At 36.0% G+C, this 17309-nt stretch overlaps 1 protein-coding gene across 1 annotated transcript in view; it reads right to left on the bottom strand.

The window, feature by feature from the left end:
- EYS (EGF-like photoreceptor maintenance factor) overlaps positions 1-17309 on the bottom strand; it is a gene marked incomplete at its 5' end in the record, with an annotated part of 885136 nt that overhangs the window by 833442 nt on the left and 34385 nt on the right. Inside the window, 2 exons of the mRNA XM_007449587.1 lie at positions 7485-9215; positions 10364-10556. Coding sequence (XP_007449649.1) covers positions 7485-9215; positions 10364-10556 — 1924 coding nt within the window. The remainder of the gene's footprint in view (positions 1-7484; positions 9216-10363; positions 10557-17309) is intronic.

The following is a 17309-nucleotide window of genomic DNA, read 5'->3' as shown; positions in this document are numbered from 1 at the left end:
TTAGTAAGAGCTAACTCTGAACCAAGCTAACTCAACTGCTTTTATTACATGTCTTGGAGGATGCATATTCTAACACCACTTTGGAAGCTGACAGCTGTCATAGTACAATATCAGCCATGGAAAATACGTAAACAAATGAATAAAGCTATATTCCAGCAAAACTCATTACAAAGACAGGTAGTAGGCCTGGCCAGGTTTGACATGCAGGCCATACGTTGCCAATCACTGGTCTATGCGATTAATTTTCCCAAGGTCACATATTGCTGAGATGGATATTCAACAATAAAGATGAAAGCATTTTGAAACTAAAGAACAGTAACATGCATGAAAAAAAAATATTATTAAATTATTATATTCACACTACTATATTTTGTATATGGTGTCAATAATACAATTCATTTTAGTGACCAGTGGGAATAAAATGCAAATAATGAATGCTTTTGAATACTGCAAACTAACACAACACAAAAAGCACAGGGTATTCATTTGTGGAAGGTGCTGGAAGATGCACAGGAGAGAAAATGTCAGAATGTTACTTCTGAATTTATTACTGCCCTGTGCTAGGTGTCAGCAGATATAGTTTGACCTGCAGGAAAACTGTGGTGTTCATTACAGGGTCAGTTATATATGGGATTTGTTTTATAAATTGCAAGTAAACTAGAACAAAAGTGACTATTCGATATTGCAACAAAAGCTTCTATCACTATGTAATTACTTCCTTGCCCACAGGGCTAAGGGGAGGTGCAGTACGAGGTGTCACGTGTCAGCCTCACATGTCTGTCTCCTCTGACACTTAGTGGTTTTCACCAAAGGAAAGATTCTTCATCCAAATTTGCTGGCTTATGAAATGTAAACATAATAATGAGTCATTTGAAAACCCTAGGATAAAAACATGATTCAAAATTTGCCAAGAGATAGAAATGAGAAACAGGTGTGATTGTTTTAAAAAGATATAATTCGCATCTGAGCAATTCTGGGCCAAACAGACAAACAAACCAAAAATTATAGCACTGTCTGGTGCTTTTCACAAAGTAGTCAGCAAGTTAACATCTGAATATTGGATAAAATGATGTGCTTAATGCCATTCCATTTTTTTTTCCAATTTCATTAAAATATAAAAATGCTGCAGAAACATTACTAATGATTTCAACATATATAGTAATTTAGTTTTAAAAAAGTGCATGGCATGTTTGAATATAAAGATATATCTCTGTGTTATTTCAGAGAAATATACTACAATTTTTTCAGTTGACTCTCTTGTCACTATAATAAGGTTAATTAGCAATTATTTTCTTTTTTTTCTACATGAATATTTTCCTCAAGGTTCTTGTAAAATTGATCATTTTGATCTAATATGAATAAAGTGATTAAATATACTTTCTGACATTTTTTTTCTCAGTATACACAAATATTTGCAGAAACATATTTTACTATGAGTATAAAATATATAATCAGTGTAAAACTTTCAGAAAATAAAAACAATATTAAAAGCAACATTAATGTTTTGAAAGAATCTTATGTATGTATATTTGTGGTGTGCTTGCACTACACATGTCTGAGCAAATATGTGGTTTTATCAGTTCCACTTAATAGTATGAGAGAAGCAACTTTTCATGTCAGCATTTATTTAGTACAACAACCACTTTTGAACACAGTTGTTTCCAAATATTTATTATTTTAATAACATAATTTGGGTATATCAGTAATAATTTCCTAAAACTGAAATTGATATGTTAAAACTTAAAACATTTCTGATGGCAAGCAACCTCTGAAAAGAGGGTGTCCATTTACTTTCCCCCAAATAGTAGAGAATCTTCACCAATTCAGAGTATTACAATTAAAAAACAAAAACAAAAACCAAAAACTGGCAAACAGATAAAATTTGTCTCATTTTAAATTTGCTATCTTCAATTGGTTCTGATAATTTTGAAATATATTTTTATTGTGTGTTTATAGCAAACTGTTTTACGCTTCCAGTGGTCAGCTTTACCACTTTGATTTGACAGAGTATTTTATAGCCATATGTCTATCTTATGAGGCAATACATTTTTGCATATAACTGCATTATGTTTATGATCATTTTTGGCTTAAAAAGTATTAATTTTAGTTATTCTACTATAAATATACTCACTATCAACATTTTACTTATAATTTTCTATTTTTGCTTCAAGATTAAAAATTTCCAGTTAGAGATCAAATAAATATTAACTTATATTTTATTTACATTACTTAAAGTTTTATTTTGTAATTTTGTCTAGTTAGTACTCATAGGATTTATTTTGGTATAAGATATAGGGGAAGAGTTTTCAAAATAACAGAATGCATCAACATAATTTAGTATTAAAATATTTATCAATTAAGATCCCTCTTTTCTATGTAATTTTATATCTAATGTGTATACATATATATCTGGACTTTCTGTTCTGTTTTTTTTATCTGCATCCCTGTGATAACATCATAATCATTTATTAAAGTTTATTTTAATACTTTAGAAACAAGTTCTCTTATTGCCATTCCTTTTCAATATTTCTCTTCCTACTCTCTTTCACTTTAAAATGACTTGATCAGGGTTCAACAATTATCCCATTTGAACTTGTTTGAAATTGCTGTATACTTTTCAAATGTAGTGTCTATGTAGTGTTAAGGGATCACACTTCTGAGCTCTCAAATAAAGATATGTCTCCATTTATCTACTTTTAAGGTATTCAAAATATTTCACCTTTTAAACTTTGTTCTGTATAGTATTAAGCAGCAGTAGTTTGTGTTTTTGGTTACTTAAATAATGCATTTTCCCATTAGATTTTCTAAATACTATAAGAAGAAATATGTACATAAAAGGCATTTTGACTAGTTTATGAGTTTAATGGAACTACCTCTTCTGTTTCAACTTTAAGAATGGACAAAAGACACTGAATAGCCAAAGAAATCTTGAGAACAAAAAATGGAGCTGGAGGAATCAAGCTCCCTGATTTCAGATTATACTACAAAGCTACAGTAATCAAGAGAGTATGGTACTGGCACAAAAACAGAAAGATAGATCAATGGATCAGAATAGAAAGCCCAGAGATAAACCCACACACATATGGTCACCTTATCTTTGATAAATGAGGCAGGAATGTACAGTGGAGAAAGGACAGCCTCTTCAATAAATGGTGCTGGGAAAACTGGACAGCTACATGTAAAAGTATGAGATTAGATCACTCCCTAACACCATACACAAAAATAAGCTCAAAATGGATTAAAGACCTAAATGTAAGGTCAGACACTATAAAAGTCTTAGAGGAAAACATAAGCAGAACACTCTATGACATAAATCACAGCAAGATCCTTTTTGACCCACCTCCTAGAGAAATGGAAATAAAAACAAAAATAAACAAATGGGACCTAATGAAACTTCAAAGCTTTTGCACAGCAAAGGAAACCATAAACAAGACCAAAAGACAACCCTCAGAATGGGAGAAAATATTTGCAAATGAAGCAACTGACAAGCGATTAATCTCCAAAATTTACAAGAAGCTTATACAGCTCAATAACAAAAAAAAACCCAATCCAAAAATTGGCAAAAGAATTAAATAGACATTTCTCCAAAGAAGATATACAGATTGCCAGCAAACACATGAAAAAAAGCTCAACATCATTAATCATTAGAAGAATGCAAATCAAAATTACAATGAGATATCATCTCGCACTGGTCAGAATGGCCATCATCAAAAAATCTACAAACAATAAATGCTGGAGAGGGTGTGGGAAAAAGAACACTCTTGCACTTTTGGTGGGAATGTAAATTGATACAGCCACTATGGAAAACAGTATGGAGGTTCCTTAAAAAATTAAAAATAGAACTACCATATGACCCAGCAATCCCACTACCGGGTATATACCCTGAGAAAACCATAATTCAAAAAGAGTCATGTACCAATATGTTCATTGTTGCTCTATTTACAATAGCCTGGACATGGAAGCAACCTACATGTCCATCAACTGATGAATGGTTAAAGAAGATGTGGCACAATATACAATGTAATATTACTCATCCATAAAAAAAAACCAAAATTGAGTTATTTGTAGTGAGGTGGATGGACCTAAAATCTGTCATACAGAGTGAAGTAAGTCAGAAAGAGAAAGACAAATACCGTATGCTAACACATATATATGGAATCTAAGGGAAAAAAAAAAAAGGTCATGAAGAACCTAGGGGTAAGACGGGAATAAAGACACAGACCTACTAGAGAATGGACTTGAGGATATGGGGAGGGCCAAGGGTAAGCTGTGACAAAGCGAGAGATTGGCATGGTCATATATACACTACCAAACGTAAAATAGATAGCTAGTGGGAAGCAGCCACGTAGCACAGGGAGTTTAGCTCAGTGCTTTGTGGCCACTTAGAGGGGTGGGATAAGGAGGGTGGGAGGGAGGGAAACACAAGAGGGAAGAGATATGGGAACATATGTATATGTATAACTGATTCACTTTGTTATAAAGCAGAAACTAACACACCATTGTAAAGCAATTAGACTCCAATAAAGATGTTTAAAAAAAAAAGGAATGGGATTAAGTATCATTGTGAGCTATTTATATTGTTATGTTTGTTAACAATAACATATACCTAAAAGATTTGGAGATGTAAATCCCTTAGAATAGAAAGAAGAAAATATAAAAAATAAACACTCTCAGTAAACTATAAAATGAATGTCAATGTCTGTGTATCTAATGATGTGGTAAATTGTATTATTAAATATCTTACTTTGATTCATTCTTTTCTTCCTGGAGAAAATTAACATTTACCATTTTCTAGAATTTTACTAATATAGTACTGGATTTTTTTTTTTTAACTTGAAACGTTACAACTATGAATGGAATAAATGGAACTCATGCAAACTTTTCTTTTTGTGCTATTTTTGTTACCCACTGCTACTAGAGAATATTTGGGTCAGGAATCTCCGGTTGCTCTCCCTTACACTCTTCCAAACAACTGGTAGAAAAAAAAAGTAGACATATTACTACAGAAAATTAATATGAACTGCTAAAACATGTTCTTTTTTCTCTCTTAAGTTTCATTTTCTTCATGAGTTAGACCAAACCACAAAGACTGGATTGTTTAGAGGACGGTGTACCACAACACCTTCCATTCAGCTTAATAGAGCTGTGGCTGAACTGCAAAATAGCAATCATATGCGCCAAAAGTCCCACCAAACTCTAGGAGACACACTGGTAGAGGGTGTGCCATGATGCTCACTTTGCTGATCACAAGAGGGTGCTTGGGGTATCTTCTTTTTTTTTTTTTTTTCTCAGCAACCCAATGCAAGGTGAGGAATCCACCAGAGCAAAGGAGCACAGAGTTTTTCTTTTTTTTTTTTTTTTTCTCAGCAACCCAATGCAAGGTGAGGAATCCACCAGAGCAAAGGAGCACAGAACAACAGGCTCTCCACCTTTTATACTTCCTAGTATGGAAGCAGCATGAAGGGAGGAAATAGTAGTGCCCAATGGTTCAATTTAGAAACATACAAGGAAATTCTCCTTGCATCAGCGACACACTCCTTCCATACTTTAGCAGTGTATTAGAATGTAGTGAAGATTTTAGCACTGCAGGACATTCTACTATGGCCTACTCCACCTTTTCTTTACATGAAACTATTAGACCAGATGTGGTTTTAAAGATCTTTTCCAGATCCTGAATGGGTTTGGCCAACAGGGACAAGAGACAGTGAGTTTGTGTGTACATCTCCTGGGCTTCTCCATCTTGGGTTGCCTTGGACTGCTGTGTCTTCCCCTACAGAGGAGCCACAGCTTCTGTAAACTAGCAGCATTCCTCCATAGTTTCTGGGTCCTGGTAACTGCCCTTTCCTTTGCCAGTTCTGGCCTAGGGGCAGTAATGACATTCTGCTGGTACTAGTCCCAGCAAACCATACTATGCCTCATTGTTTCCTTATACCCTACCCATATATTTGTAAATGATATTTTTATTAAACTCTCCCCAAATGCCCAGTTGGAGTTTGCTATCTTTTCCCTGATTTGACCCTGACCTATATAGTGGATGAAGATATTGGAAAAATGCCAGCATGTCTTGGAAATGATTGATTACCTTGTCTAAAAGGATTAGGGAGGCAAGAGAAACTAGAAGGAGGCTTGGAGAATTGGAGGAGGTCAAAACCATCAAAGCATGTTTGCAGTTGGAGTGAGGGATGAGCAAAATGCAATGTGACAAGATTTTGCTCATAAAGGGCAAAACTAGGATTCAATTTCCTATAAATGGGGAATTTGTGTCCTGATTGTCTGGACAGGGGTGGCTATTTGGTTACTGTAGGAGAGGAGGTGTAACTTGGCTACATTTACTAAGAACCTTCTCTGTGAGCAGTGACGTGTTAGGCATTGCCAATAAGTTATAAATTAGACAACCAGCTATCATCTTATAAAAGTACAAGGAGGATTCTACTTTTAAATTTGTAATTAAAATTACTATGTTATTTTTAGAAACTTTGTAAAGAAAATCATATCATATTGGACACACCAAATATAATGATTTGGTCTTTCATATTATTGAGTTGCCAGCCATAAGTCACTCACTTAAAAACTTTAAAATATTGATATAATGTGTATTTCTTCTGAAGCATACATGCACACACATACACACACAAAACTAATAAATTCCTCACTGAAGGAAAAATAACTTCACTGCCACAATTACACTTGAAATGCCACAAGATAAAACTCTTTTAAAAATGAAAAAAAAATCCTCTTTTTGTAAAATACAATTTCTTAAACTTTTTTTGCACATTTCCTAACTTGATAGTAATTTACAAGGGTAAAGGAGATTAGTAATTTCTAAAATGCTTTAAGCTAAGAGCAGTTATCTAAGAAAAGTGGCTTTTCAATAATTATTTCAAGACTGAATTCAAATTCATATACAGGATATTATTTTCTGTCAGTTGCTATATGGTGTTTTTGTTAAATAAAAGACATTAATTTATATTCTGTGTCATATATACAGTGAAAGCATCATGGCTTTGCATGAAAAAAAAGGATAAACCACACCATGTAAGATGGGAAAATCCAATAGAGTTCCCTTGAATTTTTTCATCTTTTCAGTTTAAAAAGTACCAGCTCTGAAGAAAATGTTAGAAAGTGTTTGTTATATTGTGTTCAATCTGACAAAGAAGCTATTTCAAGAAATGAGAATAATAAGAGTTATTTCAAAACTTTGAAAGATCCATTGTGATGACTTGAACTAGTTGTTGCTGATTGATTGCCTGTGGTATAGCCATCTCCAACATACTCCTGCATTGATCTGGGAGCCTTTGTGGCAGTGTGTAAAGAATAACCACTTGTGACAGGTACAACAGCAAGGGCCATCTACACTGAACTGGCTGCTGCCCTGATTACAAAGGGGCTGTTTAGAACACCTGGTGACCATGACAGGCTTTTTCTTTTCTGTAGGAAAGAAACTCATTTCTAAAAGTTTACAGAATTAAAACTGAGAAACTCACCAGAAATCATCATCTGAGGAGGTGCTGGAATGGGCTCCAGGGAAGACCAGATAAGAGATCTAGTGATGGAAAGCCTTTGACTTGCTGCAGGAGATTCCTGACCACGCCCACGAGGCTGCAGCTCCCATCTGGACCATTCTGAAGAAGTTCTGACCTCTTCTTTTAAATCAGGTGCTAAGGTCAGATAATCTGTATAATATGTCCAATCTGGCATAACTACAGACATGGGGACAGAGGTCTGTACTGGAAGTGATTGAGTTGCTGAAACTATAGAAAATGCTACAGGAGAGGTTATTTCTGAAAAATCAGATGTGGAGTCTACATGTCGTGGCAGGTTGTTTTTGAGGTCACTTGAATGTATAGTTTCTGGATGACTTTGAAAGTTTAATTCAAAATTTAGAAACTGATCCCCTGTGTGAGGTTTGAACTGGGTATAAGACCCTTCATGCTCTCGCATGCCCAGTAACTTGTCTTCATTCAGCATCTCAGTGGGACCCAAAGTTGTACCATAGAGTCCTATTTTCAATAGTTTAAAAATGTTTTCTGATACTGAAGGATCATCAGCAGTCAGTTGTGAAGCCAAATCCGAATTTGTCAGGTCTGAAGGGACGGTTTGTGAAGGGAAAATGGATGAACACATCTTATCCAAACATAAATTAACATCCAAATTACCTGATAGGGTAACATATTCTTCTATGGATGAGACTAAAATTCTTCTTTCTGTACTCTTTGTAGAAGGAAATAAAGATGACAGTTCTGTGATTGCCACTGATGGCATGATTTCAGCAGCCGAAGGAAGTGAATGTCCAGAAGTGATAGTTTGTGTTCCCATTCTTGCAAACCACCTGGCTAATACTGCTGAATTCATCCAGAATGTCTCGTAAAAGTGGGACTGTTTGCTATGCAAAAATTGATCTGAAAATTCATGAAGGGATTTTATTTCAGTCATAGAACACGTTGCACATGTTTGGCTTAATTCACTTAAAGAATCAGCAGCCTGTGGTTTTATATTTGTGAGTCTCTGGTTGCTGTATGCTTCGGTAATAACCTGATCTTCACTGGGAATGGAGGCTTGTGTGGTGAATTGGTGCAGAGTTGATGAATTTAAGATGGCTACCTGCTTGGATATGATTATCTTAGAAGAAATGGGAGACATCGAAGAGCTCAGCAGTCTCCAGGACTCTCTTCTTGAAAGAGCTGAATATTCTTCAATATCCTCTTGAGAGACGACTGGAGGTGCACTCACGGAAGCAGTTGTGGGCGGGAAGCCACGGGAGAGTAATGAGTGTCTGTTTAACTCAACATCAGCCCCTGGAACACCACTAATTACTGAACTCATTGTGGTAGCAGACAAGGCAACAGTCCGGGAGCTCTCGGATAATAAAGATTGTGTAGGAAAAATAAAATCTGTCATTAAGGAAGAGATGATAAACGGGGTGCTCTGTCCCCTATCAGGGAAAAAGAGTCCTGGTGCGCCCACTGGAGTTTGGATGGGCATACATGGTACAGATGTTTTGCCCCCGACGATATGTCCTGGGTCATGAGCACCAAAATTCAGAAACTGAGAAGAGGAAACATCTGCTGAAGAAGGAAGACTGTGTTTTGCTGAAAGCTCTTTAGTGGAAATCAGTTCTTCGAGTAAATAGCTTTCAGAGGACGTGCCAATATTTAATGCTGCCAAACCAGTGGTTGGGAGAACGTCGTGCTGGAAAAAGTCTGTCTGTTTTGGACCTTCAGAGAGGAAAATGTAAGAAAGAAAGAATGAGAGAGCAAGAAAGAAAAGGAAGAAGAAAAATGGATTAAGCCCTGGGCTGAATCTTCTGCAAATTACACTGCACCTCATACACATTATATAAATGCAGACAAATGTAACTCTGTAAATCATATTTCTAATAAAAGTGTATGAGAAAGTTTAGTGACTTCACAAGCTGCATAAATGCAGAGTTCTATTATTCATACTCCCTGGGGTGGCCAAATTCAGAACAAATGGTCTTCTTTAGAATAACCTTAATTCCAAAATAATGATGCCTTTGAAGTATGAAACATGAAAATTTACAATTCTTTGACAGTGAAAAATATAAAATAATATTTGACCTAATGAGTTAGAAATATTAGTAATTTCATTTTACTTTCTGAATAGACAATTTTTTTTATATTAGATACCATTATATTCCAAATTAACTCCTTAAAAGAACAGAAATTATACAGAAAAAATATAGAGCAGTATACCTTTATGCTTATAATATCCATTAGGCTTTAAAAGTATTTTTTAAACATGGAATACCTTGTTAAAGGCTATAATTCTCATTCTACTTATCCTGAGAGACAAGAAAGAATTTGGAATTTAACATACAATATACTATTTACAATATGGCACCATTTGATTTAGTAAGTTAAATAAGACGTGTCAAAACATACTCAACCTGTCAAAATACTTCCCAATAGGAAAAGAACAGATTTTTAAAAATCTGAGTGTTTTTCCAATAAGTCAATAGGAATATAAGTTTACATATAATGATTCAGAGGATGTTAAATAAAGACATAATGAGGCAAGTAGTACAGGTCTTTTAAATAAGTTTTACTGATAGTTGAAACAAAATGAGGTAGAATTGGGGTTCAGTTATCTACCAAAATTTACGTATCAGAATAAGGACTATTCGTGAACATTTTTGCACTGTTTCAGAAAGAGTATTTATTCATAAAGGACACCAACGTTTTTAAAACTTAAAACACAGCACATAACCAATAAAAATTCTAAGCCAATTTTATAGCCCTGAAAAATCAAGTGTCTTAGAAAAATAAATATTGAAATAAGTCAGAAAATATGTTTTAAACATAACTTTTTCAAATTTCTCTGCATCATACTCTCATCTACTTACCTTGACCAACTGGAGTAGTGTTCACTATGGCCCACAGTTGGGTAGCCCTGGAAGGTGGGATGCTACTGACTGAAGACCCTGAGGTGGGCACTGTGTATGTTTGTGTGGAAGTGGCCTCTTTTCCTTGAGAGCTGGGAGGTAAACAGGTGGTTCTTCTTATTTCATTACCACAGAGAAGCCCAATGGAGCAGGTCTGCAAATGAAAATTGCCATAGTTAAGCACATAGTTTCTTTGCCCCCGAGAATTTTTAAGTTAGTTTTGAGGTCCATTTGAATTTTCATAGTTATATTAGTTAGCTCACCACCTTATTGTGTAGAAAATGGAACCTCTATAGTAAATTTACCTATATTTCAAAATTAATTAAATTCTTCAAATTTTAGATATGCTCAAACTGGATGCCTAAATTTATTCTTGATTCCTTTAAGTCAAAATACTACTTTCTATTTGCTTTGAGGATATTTTTTTCCAATGAAGAATCTGTACTGTATGGTAGAAAATATGAATATAAAAACTCTGTTACAAATTTTAAACTTTTCTTCTCTAAATGTCATATTTAGTTGGAAACGAAAATAAAACACACGATCTACAACAGATAATTTGAAGCCATTATCTTGTGATTTTCTGAATCATTTTAATCCACATTGGTTTAAAAAGCAAGGTTCTTTTTCTGTTTTAGCTTGACCTGAATGGCCTACTTCTGCCATATACTTATAAAATAATTTCCACATAAAGAAATTAATTTTTAATTCATAGGAAATAGAGTTGTGAGGCAATGTATAAATAAGTGCAAATGGATCAGGGATTCTCCTTTAAATGTAGAGTTAAAAATTAGTTATACTATTTGAAACCTTTGAATTTTAAGTAAATACCACATACCTATTTTCTAACACTAAAGACATTAATAGGTAGCTCTGCTTCACTGTTACAGTATTTGTCCAAGATTGTATCTAATTTGTACAAAATGTAAATTTTGCTTTAGTTATCCCTTTTTTGTTTGTTTCACAGTTATATATTCTGAATGCACTTTCAACTCACACATTAAAGTATTTAAAGCTTAAAGGCTAGTGTTATATAATTACCTTAAAAATCTAACGTAGAAAACAGTAAAAAGTGAAGCTAGAAGTAATAGAAGAAACATCAAGAAAAACATATCTATTATCATTCCACACATTCAAGACCAAGAGATTGTCCTTTTCTCCACTCAAGGGTAAGCAGAAAGCCCTAGAAGGACTTCACAGATTAATGACAATGCACAGGAAACTAGGATAAAAACCAGAATGTCAATATGCTAGCTTACAGTGAAAACCTAGCTGTTACACAGCTCATAAATATTTGCATGGTCATGGTCAGCTTTCCCCTCCAGAATCACAATCAGAAGCCATAATTAACTACCTTGAGAAATCATCACCGCAGGATTAAGGACCCTCAAAGTCCCCGTGATCAACAAGTTCTCTCCATGTCAGCAGAGCTACCCAAGAATCACAGGTTTCCCTGATGTGCATTAGATCAGAACATGTAAAACTAGTTTTCAAATGCTTAACAACATCAGACTAAGGTACCACCAGAAGAATGATCTTGAATACTTGATGTTAACTGATGTATCACTGATTAAAGTTATCTACCTATTAGCTTGACACTGGCACTGCTGACATTTGTCTCTATTATTCTCTATTATTGTCTATTATTTTCATATGTTCTTTTATAGTGTTGACTGTTATATTATTGATGTGTTAATACATTCATCTTCCAGTAGCCAGGAAGCCATACTCCCTCTTTCCTATGTTGCATGCCTAGGCTCACATACCTCCTGTGCTGCTTTTAGCCTTTAACTCTCAAAGCTGAATTTACTTTCCCAATTTTGAGCTTGATAGGAAACATCCTGTTATATTCCCAAGTACTAACAACTTTTAAATCATATTTTTTAATGTTCTTCCAAATAGATTTTAATTGTTTGAACTTTCCCTGTCTATACGCACAGGCACATACACATACACATATGCCAATACAATTTGTCTTAGAGAGACTTCCATATTTTCCTTAGTTAAATCCCAAACTTCATGGGAAAGCTCACTACATATTCACTAAACCTATCTCCTCTTCCTCTTGGATTACATGTCTCAGTCATTCTTGTGTCTCTGTGTGATCATGTGACTTACTTCTACCCAAGGAAGGGTGAATGTACCATGTGTGATCCTCTGGCCTCTCCCTCTGTGTGCTGACCTCTGAAAACACATATTAAAGATGGGTAACCACAGAAAGTAAGTAGCCTAAGTTCCTAAAAGTCTATTTGAAGGAGAATATCTGAAATCAGAAACACTCACTTGGACTTCATGTGAATGGAAAATAAATTTATATTGTATCAGGCTAGCAAAATTTTGGAGGTTATTGTTATAGCAGCTAGCATTTCCCTTACTAATACATCAATCTTTGCCTCACCTGGTCTTTCTGATAATATTCTTTGTTAGCTATGAGAAAATTAAATTTAAAAAGCACCTCATAAATGATTGAACATTTCTTTTTCTATATCTGCCTGATTACACTGAAAGATATAGCATTTTAAATATTTAGCTTTGTTTTAATTCAGTAAGCCTTTAATTTTGTATATTTCTTTCTTAACTTGGTGGTTACCATAGTAACTTATTTGGCCAATACATCCTCATTCACTCATTCATTCATCCATCAAATATGTATTGAGTGCCTCCCATTATATGTTTTATTCACTGATATTTATTGAAACTTACTATGTGCCAAGATGATCATTTCTACAAAATTTCATGACTTTAAAAAATACATTTTTATTTCTGAATCTATGTTTAAGGAACATAGGACTTTTTGAGTCAAAGCTTTATTGAGTCAAAGCCAAATAGGACTTTTTGAGTCAAAGCTTTATGAGAATATGGTCATCCACTTTTTAAAATTTGTATTTTATTTTATTTATTTTTGGCTGCGTTGGGTCTTCGTTGCTGAGTGCAGGCTTTCTCTAAGTCGCGGCTAGTGGGGGTTACTCTTCACTGTGGTGTGTGGGCTTCTCATTGCTGGGGCTTCTCTTGCTGCAGAGCACAGGTTCCAGGCACACAGGCTTCAGTAGCTGTGGCACATGGGCTCAGTAGTTGTGGCTCGCGACCTGTAGAGCATAGGCTCAGTAGTTGTGGCGCACAGGCTTAGTTGCTCTGCAGCATGTGGGATCTTCCCAGACCAGGGCTCAAACCTGTGTCCCCTGCATTGGCAGGAGGATTCTTAACCACTGTGCCACCAGGGAAGTCCTGGCCATCCACTTTTTAATGGATATTGTGTAGCTCGCTTGTCTTTGCTCAACAAATATTTGTTGGTCAATTTCTAAGTGTCAGTGACTGCTGTAAAGGCTGGGAATGAACTAGTCAACAAGATTAGCAAAGTTTCTCCCATCATATAGCTTGTATTTTAGTAAAGGAATTAGAATTAATTAATAGTAACTAGCAATAATTTGCTTAAAGACAAAATTTTGCGAGATAAATAATAAGGAAAAGCAGGGAGGGCTGTTTTGGACGAGTGGTTAGGGAAGTCTTCTTTGATCAGGGATCTGAATTAAGTAAATATCTGAGGAAAGAGTATTCAAGGCAGAAAGAATGGTAGTACAAAGTTCTTAAGCCAGAAACATGCTTGTGTATTTGAGCAACAGCAAGATGGGCAGTGTAGATAAAGAGAATGAGGGAAGGCCTTTGGTGGACGGAAATGAGGTCATCGACATGGCCAGGAGAGATATCGTGCCAGATGATTTGTTTGTTCTTGAATTTGGAATTAATTCTGAGTGTGATGGGCAGGCATTGGAATATTTAATATCTAGAGTAGAAAAATGATATGGTTTGACTTATGAAAAGATTATGTTAATGCTACATAGATAATAGACTCTTAAGGGAGTCTGAAGAGGGGACAGAATGGAAGCTGGGGCATCAGTTGGAAGCTGGCAGTAGCCTTGGTGAGAGACAGAAATAGATTAGTCTGGAGTGAAAGTAGTGGTAGATAGAGTAAGGGTACTTTTAGGAGATACTTGGGAGACAGAGCCTATAAGATATGTTGGTAGATTGATGTCTGGAGTGAGAAGAGAAGGTTAATAAATGATTCCTAGGTTTTTGTTCCTGTTAATGGATGTGTAGAGGTGCCACTTACTAATTTGAAGAACACTGGTGGAGACCAGTTAGGGAATGGAGGTGGATCCAGATTTCTATTTAAATACTTTAAATTTGAGAAGTTTATTAGCTATCCAAATATGGAGATAGAGTAGTAAACTGGAAATATGAGTCTTTCTTAAGGCAGAATTACCCTTAAATCATTTCTGTTAATTAAGAAAGTATGATTTAAAAGATACTATAGCCCTTCTCCCTAATTCTCTAGCCATAAAGCTATAGAATGGCAGAGTTGGGATTCATATGTAGGCAATGAGGAGCTTGAACCCACACTCACGATCATAATTTTGCCTCTTGTTACAACTTCAACATTTTTTATGAACAGTTCTACCCTATAGCTGATTATTTTAGATAAAAAATTAAAATGTTCTTCTACTCAGCCTGTTTAACAAATGCCACTATCAATTAAATTTAATGATCACCAATAATGTTTTAAGATCTGGGCAAAACAGTGTCTCTCACTGAAATGAGTTTACAACCCAGCAGATCATTTTTCATTCTACGGACAGTCACATTTGACAATGTAATATTGTACTTCATCCTTATATTCTACTTGAAATGATGAGTATGTAATACAGCAAACAACAACAAAGATCACAGTGGTCTCAATCAGTTTTGTATCAATTTAATTCTGTGGATTAATCTACTTTCATCAGAACAGGTGGGACAAATTTACTCTTTAAAATTTACTAAAATAATTGAAAGCTGAATTTGTCCAACCCCATTGAAATATACATTATTAATATGTCATTGTTTATATAGCAAATTTGTGGAGGCTAGTGAAAATAAAAATATAAAGCCCCTTGTTGAGAAATGATTAAATATTCAAGTCAACAACAGCAGAACATTGGACTGTGTGTGTGTGTGTGTGTGTGTGTGTGTGTGTGTGTGTGATGGGGGAAGGGTCTTCTAATGGCAGGGTCTCTCCAACTCACAGGTCACACAGCCATGACGGCAGCCTCCTTATACATACTAATTTTCCCAGACTAGAACATTGGATCTACCTACTTGTAGCTTGGTGCTCTCTGAAAATTTTCTCTGGGTAATATTTGCCTTCTTAAAATGAAATATCTTTTAGATAATTAGGAGAAACAATTCAGATCACCAAATTGATGGTATGGTTGTTCCTTGTAGAATTATAAAGAAAACATCAAGCAGAGGACCCAAGATAAAGTAACCAAGCAAATCCGTCTCTAAGTATAGGTTTAGTTGCCCCATCGATTACAGTTCTAAGAAACAATAAGCTTTTCCCAGGTTTGTTGAAGTTGAAAGTGAAACTTTCAATTTATTCTAATTGCAACTGTCCTGTTGCATTAGCAAAGATTGACTAAACTTGGTTCTCTTTAAACAATCTCCACTTTTTGGCAAACTTTTGCATAGTTTACATCATTTCCAATTCTATACAAATTTCATTGCATCAATTTACTACTTAAAATTCTCATGTCGCAAGTTACAAATCACGGTCCAGTCACAAGACCAATAACCAATAGTTCACATCTAGATAGTATACTTTTCCCATAACTTGTTAATTGATAAGAGGAGAGGGGATTACAAACTGAAACTTTTTACTATCCTATCTATGGTAGGCAGAATGCTACGTTCTAAGATGGCCCTCAAGCTTTCCTGCCCACCCAACTCTCCCACCCACCAGTGTATAGACCCTACATAATACATGATGGTTTCACCACATGATAAGCCTAGGTGACTTACATGGTATGGTTGACCTTAAGAAAGGGAGATTACATAAGCCTTTTAAAAGCAGAGTTTTCTCTGACTGATCACAGAGGAGGAAGCCAGGGATTTGAAGTATAACAAGGATTTGAGCCTTGTTGCTGGTTTAAAGACAGAGGGAGCCACGTGGCAAGACATTCAAGTGACCTCTAGGAGTTGAGAGCAGCCTCCAGCTGCAGCCAGCCTGGCCACAGAACTGAATGCTGCCATTGGCAGAAATGAGTCTGGAAGTAGATTTTCACCCAATCTTCAGAGGAGAATGTAGCCCAGCTGACACACTGATGTCAGGCTGACTGCTCACCTACAGAACTACAGCTGATAAATGGGGGTTGTCTTAAGCGGCTGAACTTGTAGTAATTTGTTCTGCAGCAATGGAAAACTAATGCATTGTCCCACTAACTTCAACACAGTAAACACCAAGACGTTGGGTCCTCTCCAGTGTTGGAGACCAGGCAGTCGTCATGTTAGGGATGTTGGCACCACCAGCTGGCGGGGTTTGTAATTTTTGTTTGAGTCAGTCCTGGACCTTTGTGCCCTCAGATCCCCTCCTCCCCACTCTGCTCTCAGGCTTTGCTAGGAATCCTGCCCCCTGCAGGCTGCACTTCCTGGGTTCCTCATTAGCTGGCTTCCACCAGTGGGAGGCACTAGGGTCTCGGGAGAGGGTGAGGGGGGAGCAAAACGTAGACATCTCTGCCCCCGCATGCCAACGTATGCACACGGTGTCCCAGACTGCATTCTTTCCTCTCCCATGCCTGCATCCTCCAGATGCCCTGTACGGTGAACACTTCCCCCTTCCAGCCTGCAGCGGTTTCATGCCGTGGCTAATCTCCAGTTGCCTCTCTAACTTTCGTTTGGATCCCAGCTCTTCCCTCACCTCTGTAACCAGTTCCCTCTATTATAAATGCTAGAGGTGGTTTCTGCTTTTTTCTGGTTAAGACACTAATTGATTCAGTGTTGCTGTCCTATAGAGGATACAGGCAGATTTCTGTAGGCAGTTATCTAACTTGATGGGGAGATGAAAGGTAATGTGGGCGTCAACCTGAAAGCAGGA

The sequence above is a fragment of the Lipotes vexillifer genome, unplaced genomic scaffold, assembly GCF_000442215.2.
Source record: "Lipotes vexillifer unplaced genomic scaffold, Lipotes_vexillifer_v1.1 scaffold793, whole genome shotgun sequence".
Taxonomy (NCBI): Eukaryota; Metazoa; Chordata; class Mammalia; order Artiodactyla; family Lipotidae; genus Lipotes; species Lipotes vexillifer.
This window is presented reverse-complemented; position numbering and strand designations above follow the sequence as displayed.